The sequence below is a fragment of the Argopecten irradians genome, chromosome 16, assembly GCF_041381155.1.
Source record: "Argopecten irradians isolate NY chromosome 16, Ai_NY, whole genome shotgun sequence".
NCBI classification, from domain to species: Eukaryota; Metazoa; Mollusca; class Bivalvia; order Pectinida; family Pectinidae; genus Argopecten; species Argopecten irradians.
Window position 1 is genome coordinate 15,537,306 of NC_091149.1, and position 16,646 is coordinate 15,553,951.

Sequence of the window (16,646 nt, forward strand, 5' to 3'; positions counted from 1 at the left end):
GGACAAGCATTCAACTCAAGACCAAAACTAAAACAGACACATCAATTTAGGCAAAACAGACCGGTAAGTTAAATGCAAAGGATCAGAAATGTTATTTAACATTCTATTTGTGCATTTCTTCAAGACAGCTACGTTACATATATATCGACATGAATGTGAAAATATTGGAATTAATGTCCTGGATTAAGTCTGAAAAATCTTCAGTACTCAAAGTGGAAAAGATCAAAGTTTATCAGTGTATTAATGTGTAAATCTCATACAGGAGAGATGATTTGTATGAAATATTGCATGGTCATTTTAATATCAAACATTCTTTATCAATCCCTGATGCCAATATCTGTACTCTAAGAGAGCCTTTTATCCCTTAGAGGTAGTTCACACTGCCATGTGAATCAATATGACCAAGAAATGGGTGATTGTGAATTTCCTGAAAATCTTACAATATGATAATTATCTAATATTGAATCAACTATAGACAATTGTATGTCTGATATATAAAATGTGGAAATGTCTTTCAAACATAATTAAATGGCCCTGTCCCTCTGTATTTATGTAATCAATGCAAATAGAATGGGATAAGATGTGCCAGGGGAGTCAGACATGTTCAACACTAGAGTTACCTCCCTTAGGAGTAGATATCACTTGTGACATTTTTTATATATTATTGACGATGATGGGAGAGAAAAAAATATGCAAATATCCCAACCAGGCCCCACGTTCTACATTCTATGGTCAGGAAATGAATCTTGCATTATAATTATAATCTTTAATTTTCACTGCAATTCTGAAACAAGACTTCTGGTAAAAATAAAATATTATCAAATCTAGTTAAAGTCTCGAGAAATCTTATTCTTTTAAAAGCTAAATATTTGGTAGATTGTCACTTTGCCATTTACAGTCTCCTCAGATACATTGGACACTCAATCAAGTAAAATAAAGTCATTATTTAGGGTAATTTTACTATATTTACAGTTTGTACTGTCATGGACTCAATAACCATGCTTTCTACTAATATCATTATCAGTGTATAATGCAATCAGTTGTTTAATATATATTATTGACGATGATGGGAGAGAAAAAAATATGAGTATTTTAATAAAAAATATGCAACTTTCACGAGAATAAATAATATTCATTTATGTGAAAAACTGTAAATATAAGAAAGCCTGGTTACATAAAATTTACACGGGCTCCATTATCATTATACCCTCATAACCTCAACAAAATAAAAATCTATTCCTTAAATAATCACAAATTATAATGAAGATGTATAGGTCGATGGCAGTTCCTGTCAAAACACAAATATACATATTATTTAACATTGCCATTTAAACCTGTGAAATAACAGGCCTGTGTCATATATATTTAAATGCTAACCTTTCCATGTTGAAATACAAACTGACTCATGCATTTGTAAACTGGATATCCTGATGACATCATATAATCATTGTTTATTGGTTAAACAAGACTTTAGAAATAAATACTTTTGACAGGTTGAAATTGGCTTAGATGCAATTACTTTTTTGGTATTAAATTTTTATTATAGTATTTCATCTGATTTAAATACAGAACAGAATGGCATCAAATTTCCTGCTCCATGTATAACATTGAAATGTAATAGTATAAAACAAATTTGTAGAATATTTGATAATTAACTTATCTATAGAAGGATGAAAATTTGTTTGCATGTGAATTTATTGAAATTAATTTTAGGCAAGGCAGTGTGAAAGTCACTGTAAAGCTGACAATGTCCAAAATCTGAACTATGAATTTTTTTATTTGTTTGTGAATATTGTAGGTCCTATTTAACAATCAGGGTCATTTTAGGACATACAAGGTTTTTCGGGAAACCACAGAACCCAGAGACCTGCAATCAGTTAACTTAGAGACCATGCAACCAATTTGGGATTTGAACCCAAAACCCTGAGGTTGAAGGCATAACCTGATATATTTTTATCTGACCTTAAGTCGGTGAGACAAAACAATAGGTGAAGTCATGTAGTAGGCAATATTCTGTCTTTGCATATTACAGAGCTAGCTCCCTTGTGGGTAGGTATCTATTGTTACCTCATTATTTTGTGAGCGCATTTTACGTCGTTTTCTCCGAAATGCATGACATTACGCTCATAAACACATGATGTCATAATCAATACCTACATGTAAGTCCAGATAACTTGTAATATGCAAATACAAAATACCAGTAACTGGCTTACAAGTTTTTAATATAAGACATCTCAATGTTACTTAAGATATTTTTATAGTAAAGCGAAATACAATATGACATAAAACAGTATGACATACTTAACTACATACTCAATTTACAAAAATCAATAGTTTATAAACATGATATAGACGTGTCGTATATATAACGTCTTACAATATAACAATGATCAGAGTCTGACCTCATCCTCTACAAATGACCTTGAACTTTATACTGACCATTCCTCCACCTTTTGTCAACAAATAACTTATAAACTTTATGCTTTTACAACTTTTAACATGTACAGATAGATGACCAAGAACTCTCGGCCATTACCTATGACCTTTAAATAGATATATGTATGTCCACAAAGCTATTGAATTCCACCCTACTCAATTTCGAATTTTAATGTCTGTTTAAATGCGGCCATAGTGACCACGACGCCTTGATGATACATTCTAATGTCCCCTTCACAGTTCAGACGTTCTTTTAGATTTAAATGTCCAACAGGAAAATTGTTCACTAAACAATGATTATATTTATACAGTAAAACCTGCTTCAGCGACCACCTCTGTATAAAGACCACCTGCTTAATAAGACAACATTTTTTGCCTCAGCTCTCTTCAGGTCTTCTTTATTCGTTAAATTGATTCTAATTTATTTTAAAAATTTGCAGTTATAGTTTGTGGCAACCCACATTTACAAATTATGCTGTGGTAAATATAAATATTTATATTTACTTGTCACTTCTACTATATAAACTAACCAAGGCAAAGTGGAATATATGACGGTATATATCTGACACCCAAAACGTGGCCATTATGACGTCACTAATGTTGACGTGATGATGTCAACTGATCACCATCAAAATGGCTGTTCCATCTTGTGGATTCAATCGTCGTTGATAAACGGTTTTCCTGATCTAGCTTAAACAATGTTATTACAGAGACCATGAAATGAATTAAATGTAAATATAAGCATTGAACTATCTTCCTATGACATCTATATAGATGCCAGAGCTTTGCAGACAATCTTCATAATGTGCGCTAGCTAGTGCATTATGAGATGATTGTCTGCAAAGCTGTGGCATCTATATAGACCATAGATGCCATAGGAAGATAGTTTAATACTTAATAAATCCATTTTCTTTCTAAATTTTCATCATTCAACCTAATTTAGTTAAATCCATTATTTCTAATTAACACGCTTTAGCTTACAGTCAGCCCAAGGCTCAATATATAAACAAGCCCTTACTGTCATGTCAGCTAAAATGGTACATCAATTCAGCCACTTTGTGTCGATAAATGGTCAATTAAAGTTTCACGCAATATGGACTCTATATGAGGTTAATGTGTTATATTACTGACCTGATATAATGTCATATTAACATTACTACTATAGTGGCTGAGGACAAGAATTAAAGTTTATCATCAGATTACCATTTTAATTAAATGAATTCTGAGTCAGTATTTATAACTATAAAGCAGAAATTATTTTGTTACTCCAAGTTAATCATAGCTTACTTTGTACCAGGTAAAAAAACAGTTTTCCAAAGTTCAACTGCTAGAAGCACTATTTGTGATTGTTTCAATTTATGCTCTTGTCACAGCTGCAATCAGAGCTGTCTTTCCAACAGAGAAATAGTTTGTTCAACTACAGCAATACATAATTATCACAAACTTCTGTGGATCAATGAAATTACCGCTTAATAAACATATAGCTTGTTTAGACATATTACAAATTATGTGCTAATTAAGAACCTTAATTGGATATTAACATTACTACACTATAATAATCCTGAACTTGTTGTCAGTGCATTTGTTATGATTTATAATCAGATCAAACTTTACTTTTAAATGTATTCATAAGTGAAATCTTCTGAAAGTGCATTGCAACAATTTTGATAAGAACAACATTGTTTGCTCTCATATGTTATGAGAACAATGAATGAGCTAGGCCATATAACACCAAGGGATGCAATGGGAAGGAATGTGACATACTGGGAGGGACATGGGTGATCTAGCTATTTCATGTTTGAACTTACGGAACTATACATACACTATATCAGAGAGCATCCCATCGAAACTCATGGATGTGTACAGCTTGATTTTGCTTATATACCACCCAAGTTAACAACAACTGGTATTTTCAATGTTAATACAGATCTTTATTTGACTCGTTTTATTAAAAAAATGTCCCGGATCCACCTTTACCTATGTAAAAATCTTCTCTTTCAGAATCCTAAAACCTAGCCCTTGATGTAACTCCAGCTCAAATTTCACTCTCTCCAACAACTTAATGACTTTATGATGGGGCATTTGCAAGCTCTTCCAGCATAAAATCGTCAGTTGTGTAGATTTAAATTGAAGCCTACGCCCTCAATTGGAAGAGCAATAATTAAGCTGGGATAAACTGGCTTCGACCACTACGTAAATGTGTGTCAAAATCTTCCTAATCTCTCTATAAAGATTTCCTGCTGGACGTCCGCCAAGGATTTGCCAATAAATATATCACCCCGAAGTGATACAGGTACTCAAAGTTCAAACACCAACAAATTTAAAAGTGCTCAGATGATTCAATTACAGGAATAAAATTCAATCTTCACGAAGATACGAAGATACAAAACATTCATCCTCATCTATATAGTGGACTCGTGATAATCCGGATGCTGATAGCCCCGAAAACTCACAATCCAGACTGAATTATCAGGGAATGGATGAAGATGCAATAAAATTCCACCTGTTGTTATTTCAACATAACTTTAAAGTTCTAGGCTTATTTCACCTGAGTTGAGCTTATTGTTCTAGGCTTATTTTACCCGAGTTGGGCTTATTGTTCTAGACTTATTTTACCTGAGTTGGGCTTATTGTTCTAGGCTTATTTCACCTGAGTTGGGCTTATTGTTCTAGGCTTATTTTATCTGAGTTGGGCTTATTGTTCTAGGCTTATTTTACCTGAGTTGGGCTTATTTTTCAACAAATAAAGTGTGTAATACAGACATTTGAATTTCTGCAAAATAATTGTTTCAATCAAAAACATTCCATGGTAATAGCCAATCTTTCTAATTTTAAAAGCACACTTTCACCTACCTGCAATTGTTGTATTAGATGCGTTCAATGCCGATTTCCTTGCAGCCGATTTATCCTTTCGTCTCCGTCTATCGGAACTTGACCTTTGAACTTTGGCACTACTATCACTGTCAGTCGTTACTCGTAATCCACCACCTGTGATCGGTTCCATTTTCGTTTCCTCTTGTAATAATCCACTTTTAACTGAACTATCCACTGCGGATGATTTTACAATTGACCTACTTTCACTTTCATCCACTTTCACTTTCCCTATACTTAACCCTTTGGTATCAAAATCACTAGATTTTTCCACAAAACTTTTCCCCTCTTGGACTGGTTGAGAACTGAGCTGGGTAGATTGTGAGCTGGCTGAGACTGAAGACACCTGGTTTGTGTGACTAGGCTGTGGAACTATTGTTGTCTTATCGTCAGCCTCTGTTGCAGATTGTTTCTGTCTGAGCTCAGATGATACCAACCCTTGATCGTCAACCTTACCAAACCTGCAGAAGAAAATGTTATAAAGATTAAAAGCCCCATAAACATGGCTGAGAATAAAGATATCCCACCAGAGAATACATTTCCCTAAGTAATTCAGGACTAGATCAAGTTCGGGGCTTGATTAATAACACCCTATAGTCGACATATGAATGCACAGTAAAAGTTTATCACCTAAAACATGTATAGGAGATAAAAGCCTGTGGGAAACTGTTCTCTAGAACATATAAACATTAGTTACTTAGATTACAATAAACAGACTCACCAGATATAAACATTGGGTCTTTAGATCTCATGGCACTTCTAAGTTAATGTTTTTTATAGACTTAAAAGTCTTAGAGAAAGTCAATAGTTAAAGGACTGCCTCGTATTTTTAAGTCTTTGATTAAACTATTAATTTCAATCAACTTTATTTAAGAGACACTCACTACAAAACAAAAAAGTTTTAATGTAAATCACATTTACTGCCGTTCGCAATCTTTATTTATCCTTACCATAGAAAAACAAGTAGACAATTTATTCAATTCCCACTGGAATGTATACAGTCAGAGCTGCCATTTAGGTACAAATTAAAATCAACAAACATTTAGACATGCTTTAGTGACCACCTCTGCATAAAGACCGCCTGCTTAATAAGACCACTTTTCCTGGGTCACAAATGGTCAATTTTAACATAATTCAACCTGTATATAAAAACCACCTGGCTATGAAGATCATTTTCTCCCTGTCACTTGGGTGGTCTTTAGACAGGTGTGACTGTACTAACTTAATGTTTTCCACACAGAAAATATTCAAAATTTACCCATAGAACATAATGCATCTGTCAGACACCTTGCAGACAATACACTTATAGTACAATGACCTACTGAGGAGACACCATACATCATATCTCTAGACTACACACCAAACTCAATCATAATTAATCAAGAGATTATGTACTTGACGGCCTTGTTTAAACACTAAGCATGCTGTTGCGTCAGAGATGCATATCACACATACGTTACACAGAAGAAATCTACGAGTGAGTTGACATGTCAGCGTTAGATTTCACCTGAATCAATTTACATTTTGTCCTAATACTCTGTCTTGTCAAAGCTGATGGTCTTTTCATGTAGATTTTAATGTACACATGTCATAAGTATATGAATGGTAGACTTAATGCACGTTAATGTGCAGGCTTCTTATCTATGTTTGCAGAGGAATTAGGAAATTTGGTTTTGGAAAGGTGAAATAGCGAAAGATATGATCAGGTTTCAAATCAATCATACTAATAATCAATATCTTCCAAAATCTGTATATTAAAAGAGAATTCAAGTTGTAACATGAAAAAAATTTGGGTTTCTTAATTTTGTACCTCCTATGATGAAGTGTGATCTTATGGTGAATTAGATGTAGAACAAAGTCAGAGTTCCTGAAGAAAAAACAGAAGACTTCCTGCCAGCTTGCATATATACTGTCTGGCAATAAATAATACAGTTTATAAAGACCACCCAATGGGCAAAAGAAAAGATGGTTTTTTTTTTAGTGTAATGGTTTCAATATACATACATCACATAAGCTTTTGAGAATCCCAATAAAAAGGTCGAATAAGGCAGGTGGTTGTTATAGACAGGCTTAACTTGATATCATAATACAAATACTAAATGGGAAAGCTAGAAAAATAAAGAAAATGACATTTTCATCATCAAAATTATATATACCACAGATATTGATATATGATACAATTCATACCAATACAAACAGTATTAATGTAAGAAGGTAATATAGTATATTTATAGATCATTTGAAGATCCACTTACCCAAGTCAAACACAATTCCACAATCTTTGAAAGGATGATAATCAATCCACAGAATGTATGAGATGAACTTAAGTATGGATTAAGAACAGAGTCACTTTGTATTCTCAGACTTTGTTAGTTAACACTTCATTAAAATCCCTCAGCAACAGTAAATCCCTGTGTCAGTAACACATGAATAAATTTTACCAAAACCTTAAAACCTTTACCGGTAACTGTCTTTTTGATCATCTGTCCTTATCTCTGTTAACATTAAATGTCTATTTTTAGCCACTAATTCCAACGATCTGTTCGTGTAACCCATTGAAACTGTGAATTATCCAACACACCCAATCTTGGTACAACTCACGAATGAAAATCTCAGGTAAAAACCCGACTTAAATCTTTTAAAGTTCACACCTGTTTATGATGAGAGTAAGTTACATCATTCATCACCTCGATGTATATATTAAACAATCGGAAGTTACAGGTAACTAATTAGAATATTTACCTATGTCCGGTATGACACATCAGTATATGTCACCCCCACACGAACCTGTTTGGCTAGAAGCCTTCTAATGATAACATTGGTTTTCACTAATCTGACATATATCTATGGGATTTAGACAGGACAACACAGTATACCCCCTCTCTCTTTGTATATATATACATACATGCCTGTATTGTCAAAGTTTTTTCTTATGCCAGCCAGATCACATAGGTCAACTGGAGTTATTCCCCTTGATCTGTCACTTCATGATTTACAGACTAGTGGTGGGACATCGGTTGGGGATTCAAACCGATCCGATGATCAGATCGGTTAATGCTGCCGATGTCGTTTACCGATTATTTAATCGGTTACAAGAATATTTTCCACAACAAACTGCAGTGTTATTTGATTGCCCTCAAACTACTAAAAGTTGCTTAATTTGCTGTGTGGGTGTTTCTCACTTATTTTGCTATCATTTTTTCATATATATCTTACATCATTATTGATATTGTGTTACTCTGTTACTGTGTATAAACTGTATATCAATATTAAACCCTAACTCACTTTTGTTAATTTAAGTACCACTAGCACTTAAGAACACTTGCATGAACTTGCACACCATATTTGATATAATCCTATAGTACAGTAGTGTTGTGGTAGACTGGTAGTTGGCCCTGCAGGTAGGGTGTAAGAATTGTACCTGCTGCCCCTATTGCATGATCGTAAAAGGCGACTAAATTTAGGATCTTATCTTTTCTCTTCTTCCTAACTGACTTTATCTTTCCTAATGCCTCCCTTGGCACCGCCTTACTTTTGGCCTTGAGTTCAGCGTACGCCCCTGTGAGGAAGGCTCTGGGTTCTTTCCCCTGGCCGAGAACTTTATCCGATTAATCGGTTACGGGAAACAAGAACCGATCATCGACATCGGAAGGCTATAACAAGTCGTCAATCGATCATATCCGATGATCGACCCACCACTATTACAGACCTAAACACAACACAGCTATTGCATTAAAGTCGTGGCTCAATGATCATCAGACATTGTCCACTAAGACCAAATATAAACATTAAGTTGAGTGGACGATGGACATGGTTCAACTGTTATAATGATAAGTGGGATAAAACCTTGGCCTGTAAATTGACCAGCGAACAAATTGTTTATTTCCGTATGAGAAACTTATGACTAATGGTATACATAATTAGGGATTAAAGAAGAGCTTTGACAATGTATGTGATATGAGATCTTCCTATTTTTGTAATACACCCCTCAAATTTCATAAAGAACTAATTCTAACCTTATTTCAGGGTCAGTCCATAAGGTTCTTTAGGGGTGATTGAGTAAAATCACAACTTTAATGTTTGATAAAATGAAGTAAAGGATTATTAAATTTCAACCAAATTGTACTTGCTCAGCGGAAGTATAACGTCATTCTTGTAAAAAATGATTGTTATCTAACTGTTAAAAAAGACACTGAGATGTTTCTTATTCCTCAGGATTGAAAACAGCTCCAAGTAATTAAATCATTGTAAATTGAATTCAGACCCTGAGTTATACATCACTGACTGATGGGGAGTTATACATCACTGACTATAGGATGGGGAGTTATACATCACTGACTATAGGATGGGGAGTTATGGATCACTGACTATAGGATGGGGAGTTATACATCACTGACTATAGGATGGGGAGTTATACATCACTGACTATAGGATGGGGAGTTATACATCACTGACTATAGGATGGGGAGTTATGGATCACTGACTATAGGATGGGGAGTTATGGATCACTGACTATAGGATGGGGAGTTATACATCACTGACTATAGGATGGGGAGTTATACATCACTGACTATAGGATGGGGAGTTATACATCACTGACTATAGGATGGGGAGTTATGGATCACTGACTATAGGATGGAGAGTTATGGATCACTGACTATAGGATGGGGAGTTATACATCACTGACTATAGGATGGGGAGTTATACATCACTGACTATAGGATGGTGGAGTTATACATCACTGACTATAGGATGGAGGAGTTATGGATCACTGACTATAGGATGGGGAGTTATACATCACTGACTATAGGATGGGGAGTTATGGATCACTGACTATAGGATGGAGGTGTTATGGATCACTGACTATAGGATGGGGAGTTATACATCACTGACTATAGGATGGGGAGTTATGGATCACTGACTATAGGATGGTGGAGTTATGCATCACTGACTATATGATGGTGGAGTTATACATCACTGACTATAGGATGGGGAGTTATACATCACTGACTATAGGATGGGGAGTTATGGATCACTGACTATAGGATGGGGAGTTATGGATCACTGACTATAGGATGGGGAGTTATGGATCACTGACTATAGGATGGAGGAGTTATGGATCACTGACTATAGGATGGGGAGTTATGGATCACTGACTATAGGATGGGGAGTTATGGATCACTGACTATAGGATGGAGGAGTTATGGATCACTGACTATAGGATGGGGAGTTATGGATCACTGACTATAGGATGGAGGAGTTATGGATCACTGACTATAGGATGGGGAGTTATGGATCACTGACTATAGGATGGGGAGTTATGGATCACTGACTATAGGATGGAGGAGTTATGGATCACTGACTATAGGATGGGGAGTTATGGATCACTGACTATAGGATGGGGAGTTATACATCACTGACTGATGAGGGAGTTATAGATCACTGACTATAGGATAGGGAGTTATAGATCACTGACTATAGGATGAGGGAGTTATGGATCACTGACTATAGGATGGGGAGTTATAGATCATTGACTATAGGATGGGGAGTTATGGATCACTGACTATAGGATGGGGAGTTATGGATCACTGACTATAGGATGGGGAGTTATGGATCACTGACTATAGGATGGTGGAGTTATGCATCACTGACTATATGATGGTGGAGTTATACATCACTGACTATAGGATGGGGAGTTATACATCACTGACTATAGGATGGGGAGTTATGGATCAATGACTATAGGATGGGGAGTTATGGATCACTGACTATAGGATGGGGAGTTATACATCACTGACTATAGGATGGGGAGTTATGGATCACTGACTATAGGATGGCGAGTTATGGATCACTGACTATAGGATGGGGAGTTATACATCACTGACTATAGGATGGGGAGTTATGGATCACTGACTATAGGATGGGGAGTTATGGATCACTGACTATAGGATGGGGAGTTATAGATCACTGACTATAGGATGGGAAGTTATGGATCACTGACTATAGGATGGCGAGTTATGGATCACTGACTATAGGATGAGGGAGTTATGGATCACTGACTATAGGATGGGGAGTTATAGATCACTGACTATAGGATGGGGAGTTATGGATCACTGACTATAGGATGGGGAGTTATGGATCACTGACTATAGGATGGGGAGTTATACATCACTGACTATAGGATGGGGAGTTATGGATCACTGACTATAGGATGGAGGAGTTATGGATCACTGACTATAGGATGGAGGAGTTATGGATCACTGACTATAGGATGGGGAGTTATGGATCACTGACTATAGGATGGTGGAGTTATGGATCACTGACTATAGGATGGTGGAGTTATGGATCACTGACTATAGGATGGGGAGTTATGGATCACTGACTATAGGATGGGGAGTTATGGATCACTGACTATAGGATGGGGAGTTATGGATCACTGACTATAGGATGGGGAGTTATGGATCACTGACTATAGGATGGGGAGTTATGGATCACTGACTATAGGATGGGGAGTTATGGATCACTGACTATAGGATGGGGAGTTATACATCACTGACTATAGGATGGGGAGTTATACATCACTGACTATAGGATGGAGGAGTTATGGATCACTGACTATAGGATGGAGGAGTTATGGATCACTGACTATAGGATGGGGAGTTATGGATCACTGACTATAGGATAGGGAGTTATGGATCACTGACTATAGGATGGGGAGTTATGGATCACTGACTATAGGATGGGGAGTTATGGATCACTGACTATAGGATGGGGAGTTATGGATCACTGACTATAGGATGGGGAGTTATGGATCACTGACTATAGGATGGGGAGTTATGGATCACTGACTGATGGGGGAGTTATACATCACTGACTATAGGATGGGGAGTTATGGATCACTGACTATAGGATGGGGAGTTATGGATCACTGACTATAGGATGGGGAGTTATACATCACTGACTATAGGATGGGGAGTTATACATCACTGACTATAGGATGGGGAGTTATGGATCACTGACTATAGGATGGAGGAGTTATACATCACTGACTATAGGATGGGGAGTTATACATCACTGACTATAGGATGGGGAGTTATGGATCACTGACTACAGGATGGGGAGTTATACATCACTGACTATAGGATGGGGAGTTATACATCACTGACTATAGGATGGGGAGTTATACATCACTGACTATAGGATGGGGAGTTATGGATCACTGACTATAGGATGGGGAGTTATGGATCACTGACTATAGGATGGGGAGTTATACATCACTGACTATAGGATGGGGAGTTATGGATCACTGACTATAGGATGGGGAGTTATGGATCACTGACTATAGGATGGGGAGTTATGGATCACTGACTATAGGATGGGGAGTTATGGATCACTGACTATAGGATGGGGAGTTATGGATCACTGACTATAGGATGAGGGAGTTATACATCACTGACTAGAGGATGTGGAGTTATGGATCACTGACTATAGAATGGGGAGTTATGGATCATTGACTATAGGATGAGGGAGTTATACATCACTGACTATAGGATGGGGAGTTATGGATCACTGACTATAGGATGGGGAGTTATGGATCACTGACTATAGGATGAGGGAGTTATACATCACTGACTATAGGATGGGGAGTTATGGATCATTGACTATAGGATGGGGAGTTATGGATCACTGACTATAGGATGGGGAGTTATGGATCACTGACTATAGGATGAGGGAGTTATGGATCACTGACTATAGGATGGGGAGTTATACATCACTGACTGATGAGGGAGTTATAGATCACTGACTATAGGATGGGGAGTTATACATCACTGACTATAGGATGGGGAGTTATGGATCACTGACTATAGGATGGGGAGTTATGGATCACTGACTATAGGATGAGGGAGTTATACATCACTGACTAGAGGATGTGGAGTTATGGATCACTGACTATAGGATGGGAAGTTATGGATCACTGACCATAGGATGGGGAGTTATGGATCACCGACTATAGGATGGGGAGTTATGGATCACTGACTATAGGATGAGGGAGTTATACATCACTGACTAGAGGATGTGGAGTTATGGATCAATGACTATAGGATGAAGGAGATTTACATCACTGACTTTAGGATGGGGAGATACGGAACACTGACTATAGGATGAGGGAGTTATGGATCACTGACTATAGGATGGGGAGTTACGGAACAATGGTTATAGGATGGGAAGTTATGCATCACTGAATATAGGATGGGAAGTTATGCATCACTGACTATAGGATGGAGAGTTATGGATCACTGACTATATGATGGGGAGTTATGGATCACTGACTATAGAATGGGAAGTTATGCATCACTGACTATAGGATGGTGGAGTTATGGATCACTGACTTTATGATGGGGAGTTATGGATCACTGACTATAGGATGGGGAGTTATGGATCACTGACTATAGGATGGGGAGTTATGGATCACTGACTATATGATGGTGGAGTTATACATCACTGACTAGAGGATGTGGAGTTATGGATCAATGACTATCGGATGGGGAGTTATGGATCACTGACTATAGGATGTGGAGTTATGGATCAATGACTATCGGATGGGGAGATACGGAACACTGACTATAGGATGAGGGAGTTATGGATCACTGACTATAGGATGGGGAGTTACGGAACAATGGTTATAGGATGGGAAGTTATGCATCACTGAATATAGGATGGGAAGTTATGCATCACTGACTATAGGATGGAGAGTTATGGATCACTGACTATATGATGGGGAGTTATGGATCACTGACTATAGAATGGGAAGTTATGCATCACTGACTATAGGATGGTGGAGTTATGGATCACTGACTTTATGATGGGGAGTTATGGATCACGACTATATGATGGAGAGTTATGGATCACTGACTATAGGATGGGGAGTTAATGATCACTGACTATATGATGGGGAGTTATGGATCAATGACTATAGGATAGGGAGTTATGCATCACTGATTATGGGATGCATGGGAATTATGGATCATTGACTATAGGATGGAAGTTATGGATCACTGAAAATAGGATGAGAATTATGGATCACTGAATATAGTTAAGGATCACTGACTATAGTTATGGATCACTGATTATAGTTATGGATCAATGGTATGGAGAAAGCAAAAATGTAGAGGTCAACTTTGGTAACGATGTATTTTATGAACAGTATCCTTCATTATGGTCCCATAGTTTACAAACATAAATGTACATTTGTGTACAACAAAAACATTTACACAATTTTGAAAGTCACATTGATACAAAATGTAATCATACTACAATTATACATGTATAAGAATCCAAAGTCAGAGCTTTATAAAATGGTAAAGAGATTTAGTTTAAATTCATATTCATTATAATTACTCACACGGAAAAAAGAAAGTTCAAACCTTTGTCAAGAATCCAATGTCATAGAATTAAAATGAAGAACTAAATATCATGACGCATGATATTGAGCACATGTGTATGGTGCTGTGTACCGTACTGTTCCATATATATACACTATATAACTGAAGGTCACTCCTGTAACGTCCTTACGTACTGCATGTTTAACCCATTGAGTGTATTCAGTTTCCTCCTCAGTAGGTACAGATATAAGTGTAACACTCGTCATGGTAGAACATTTGTCCTCCAATACTAAAACACTTAAAGATCCCTTACTTCAGTGTCAGGCCAAACCAATAAAATCTACCGGATCACTGAAACATATAGCAAGGCCAAACCAACAAAATCTGCCGGACCACTGAAACATATAGCAAGTCCCAACCACTGAAACATATAGCAAGTCCCAACCAACAATATCTAACGGATCACTGAAACATATAGCAAGGCCAAACCAACAAAATCTGTCAGAACACTGAACATATAGCAAGGCCAAACCAACAAAATCTGTCAGAACACTGACATTTATAGCAAGGCCGAACCAACAAAATCTGTCAGAACACTGAAACATATAGCAAGGCCAAACCAACAAAATCTGTCAGAACACTGAATCATATAGCAAGGCCAAACCAACAAAATCTGTCAGAACACTGAAACATATAGCGAGGCCAAACCAACAAAATCTGTCGGAACACTGAAACATATAGCAAGGCCAAACCAACAAAATCTGCCGGAACACTGAAACATATAGCAAAAGGCCAAACCAACAAAATCTGTCAGAACACTGAAACATATAGCAAGGCCAAACCAACAAAATCTGTCAGAACACTGAATCATATAGCAAGGCCAAACCAACAAAATCTGCCGGAACACTGAAACATATAGCAAGGCCAAACCAACAAAATCTGTCAGAACACTGAAACATATAGCAAGGGCCAAACCAACAAAATCTCCCAGAACACTGAAACATATAGCAAGGCAAAACCAACAAAATGTGCCTGAACACTAAAACACATAGCTAGGCCAAACCAACAAAATCTGTCAGAACACTGAAACATATAGCAAGGCCAAACCAACAAAATCTGTCAGAACACTGAAACATATAGCAAGGCCAAACCAACAAAATCTGTCAGAACACTGAAACATATAGCAAAAGGCCAAACAAACAAAAGCTGTCAGAACACTGAAACATATACTAAGATATAGCAAGGCCAAACCAACAAAATTTGTCAGGACACTGAAACATATAGCAAGGCCAAACCAACAAAATCTGTCAGAACACTGAAACATATAGCAAGGCCAAACCAACAAAATCTGTCAGAACACTGAACATATAGCAAGGCCAAACCAATGAAGTTTCTAATTTTTGAAAATAATTTCTAGAGCAAGGCAAAAACAACAAAATTCTCTGAATATTAAAATAATATGAAAACCAAACTATCGTTAATTCCTAAACATAAAATAAACTGATCAACAACAAAATAAATTGGAGCAGCCTTTTCAAAAACAAGACATTTCCCCCATACAACCTTACAGCTACAATCTAAACAAAACACAAAGTAAAGGAAAACAACTGTTCCCTTTCTATCAACATTACCATATATAATTACACAAAGATAACTCTCACTGTCAACATTTCTACTCGTGGATAATGTTTTCTTCCATTCCACAAAAAATATCTATATAGTTAACACCAGTGAAAACTCAGAGCTGATATATTGATATGTTAGTAAAGCTGTTTTATTCTTTCTCAGCTCTCAGATATTGCCTAACTGCTTCTGATAACAGATTTACCATTACATCAAAGTGCTGTGCTGGAGGATTTTTCTGGTCTCAACGTTACACAACACTTTACATAAATACTGTGTACATGTGGCTTGCCTTACAATCTAATGATGATAATATAACTCCATGTTAATGGG

At 36.7% G+C, this 16,646-nt stretch overlaps 1 protein-coding gene across 7 annotated transcripts in view; it reads right to left on the reverse strand.

Moving 5' to 3' along the window:
• Nucleotides 1-16,646, reverse strand: part of LOC138310846 (serine-rich adhesin for platelets-like) — a 168,384-nt gene that overhangs the window by 94,870 nt on the left and 56,868 nt on the right. For all 7 annotated transcript variants that reach the window (XM_069252173.1, XM_069252172.1, XM_069252170.1 and 4 more), the window contains exon 5: nt 5,290-5,768. In XM_069252173.1, the coding sequence (XP_069108274.1) occupies nt 5,290-5,768 (479 nt within the window). The remainder of the gene's footprint in view (nt 1-5,289; nt 5,769-16,646) is intronic.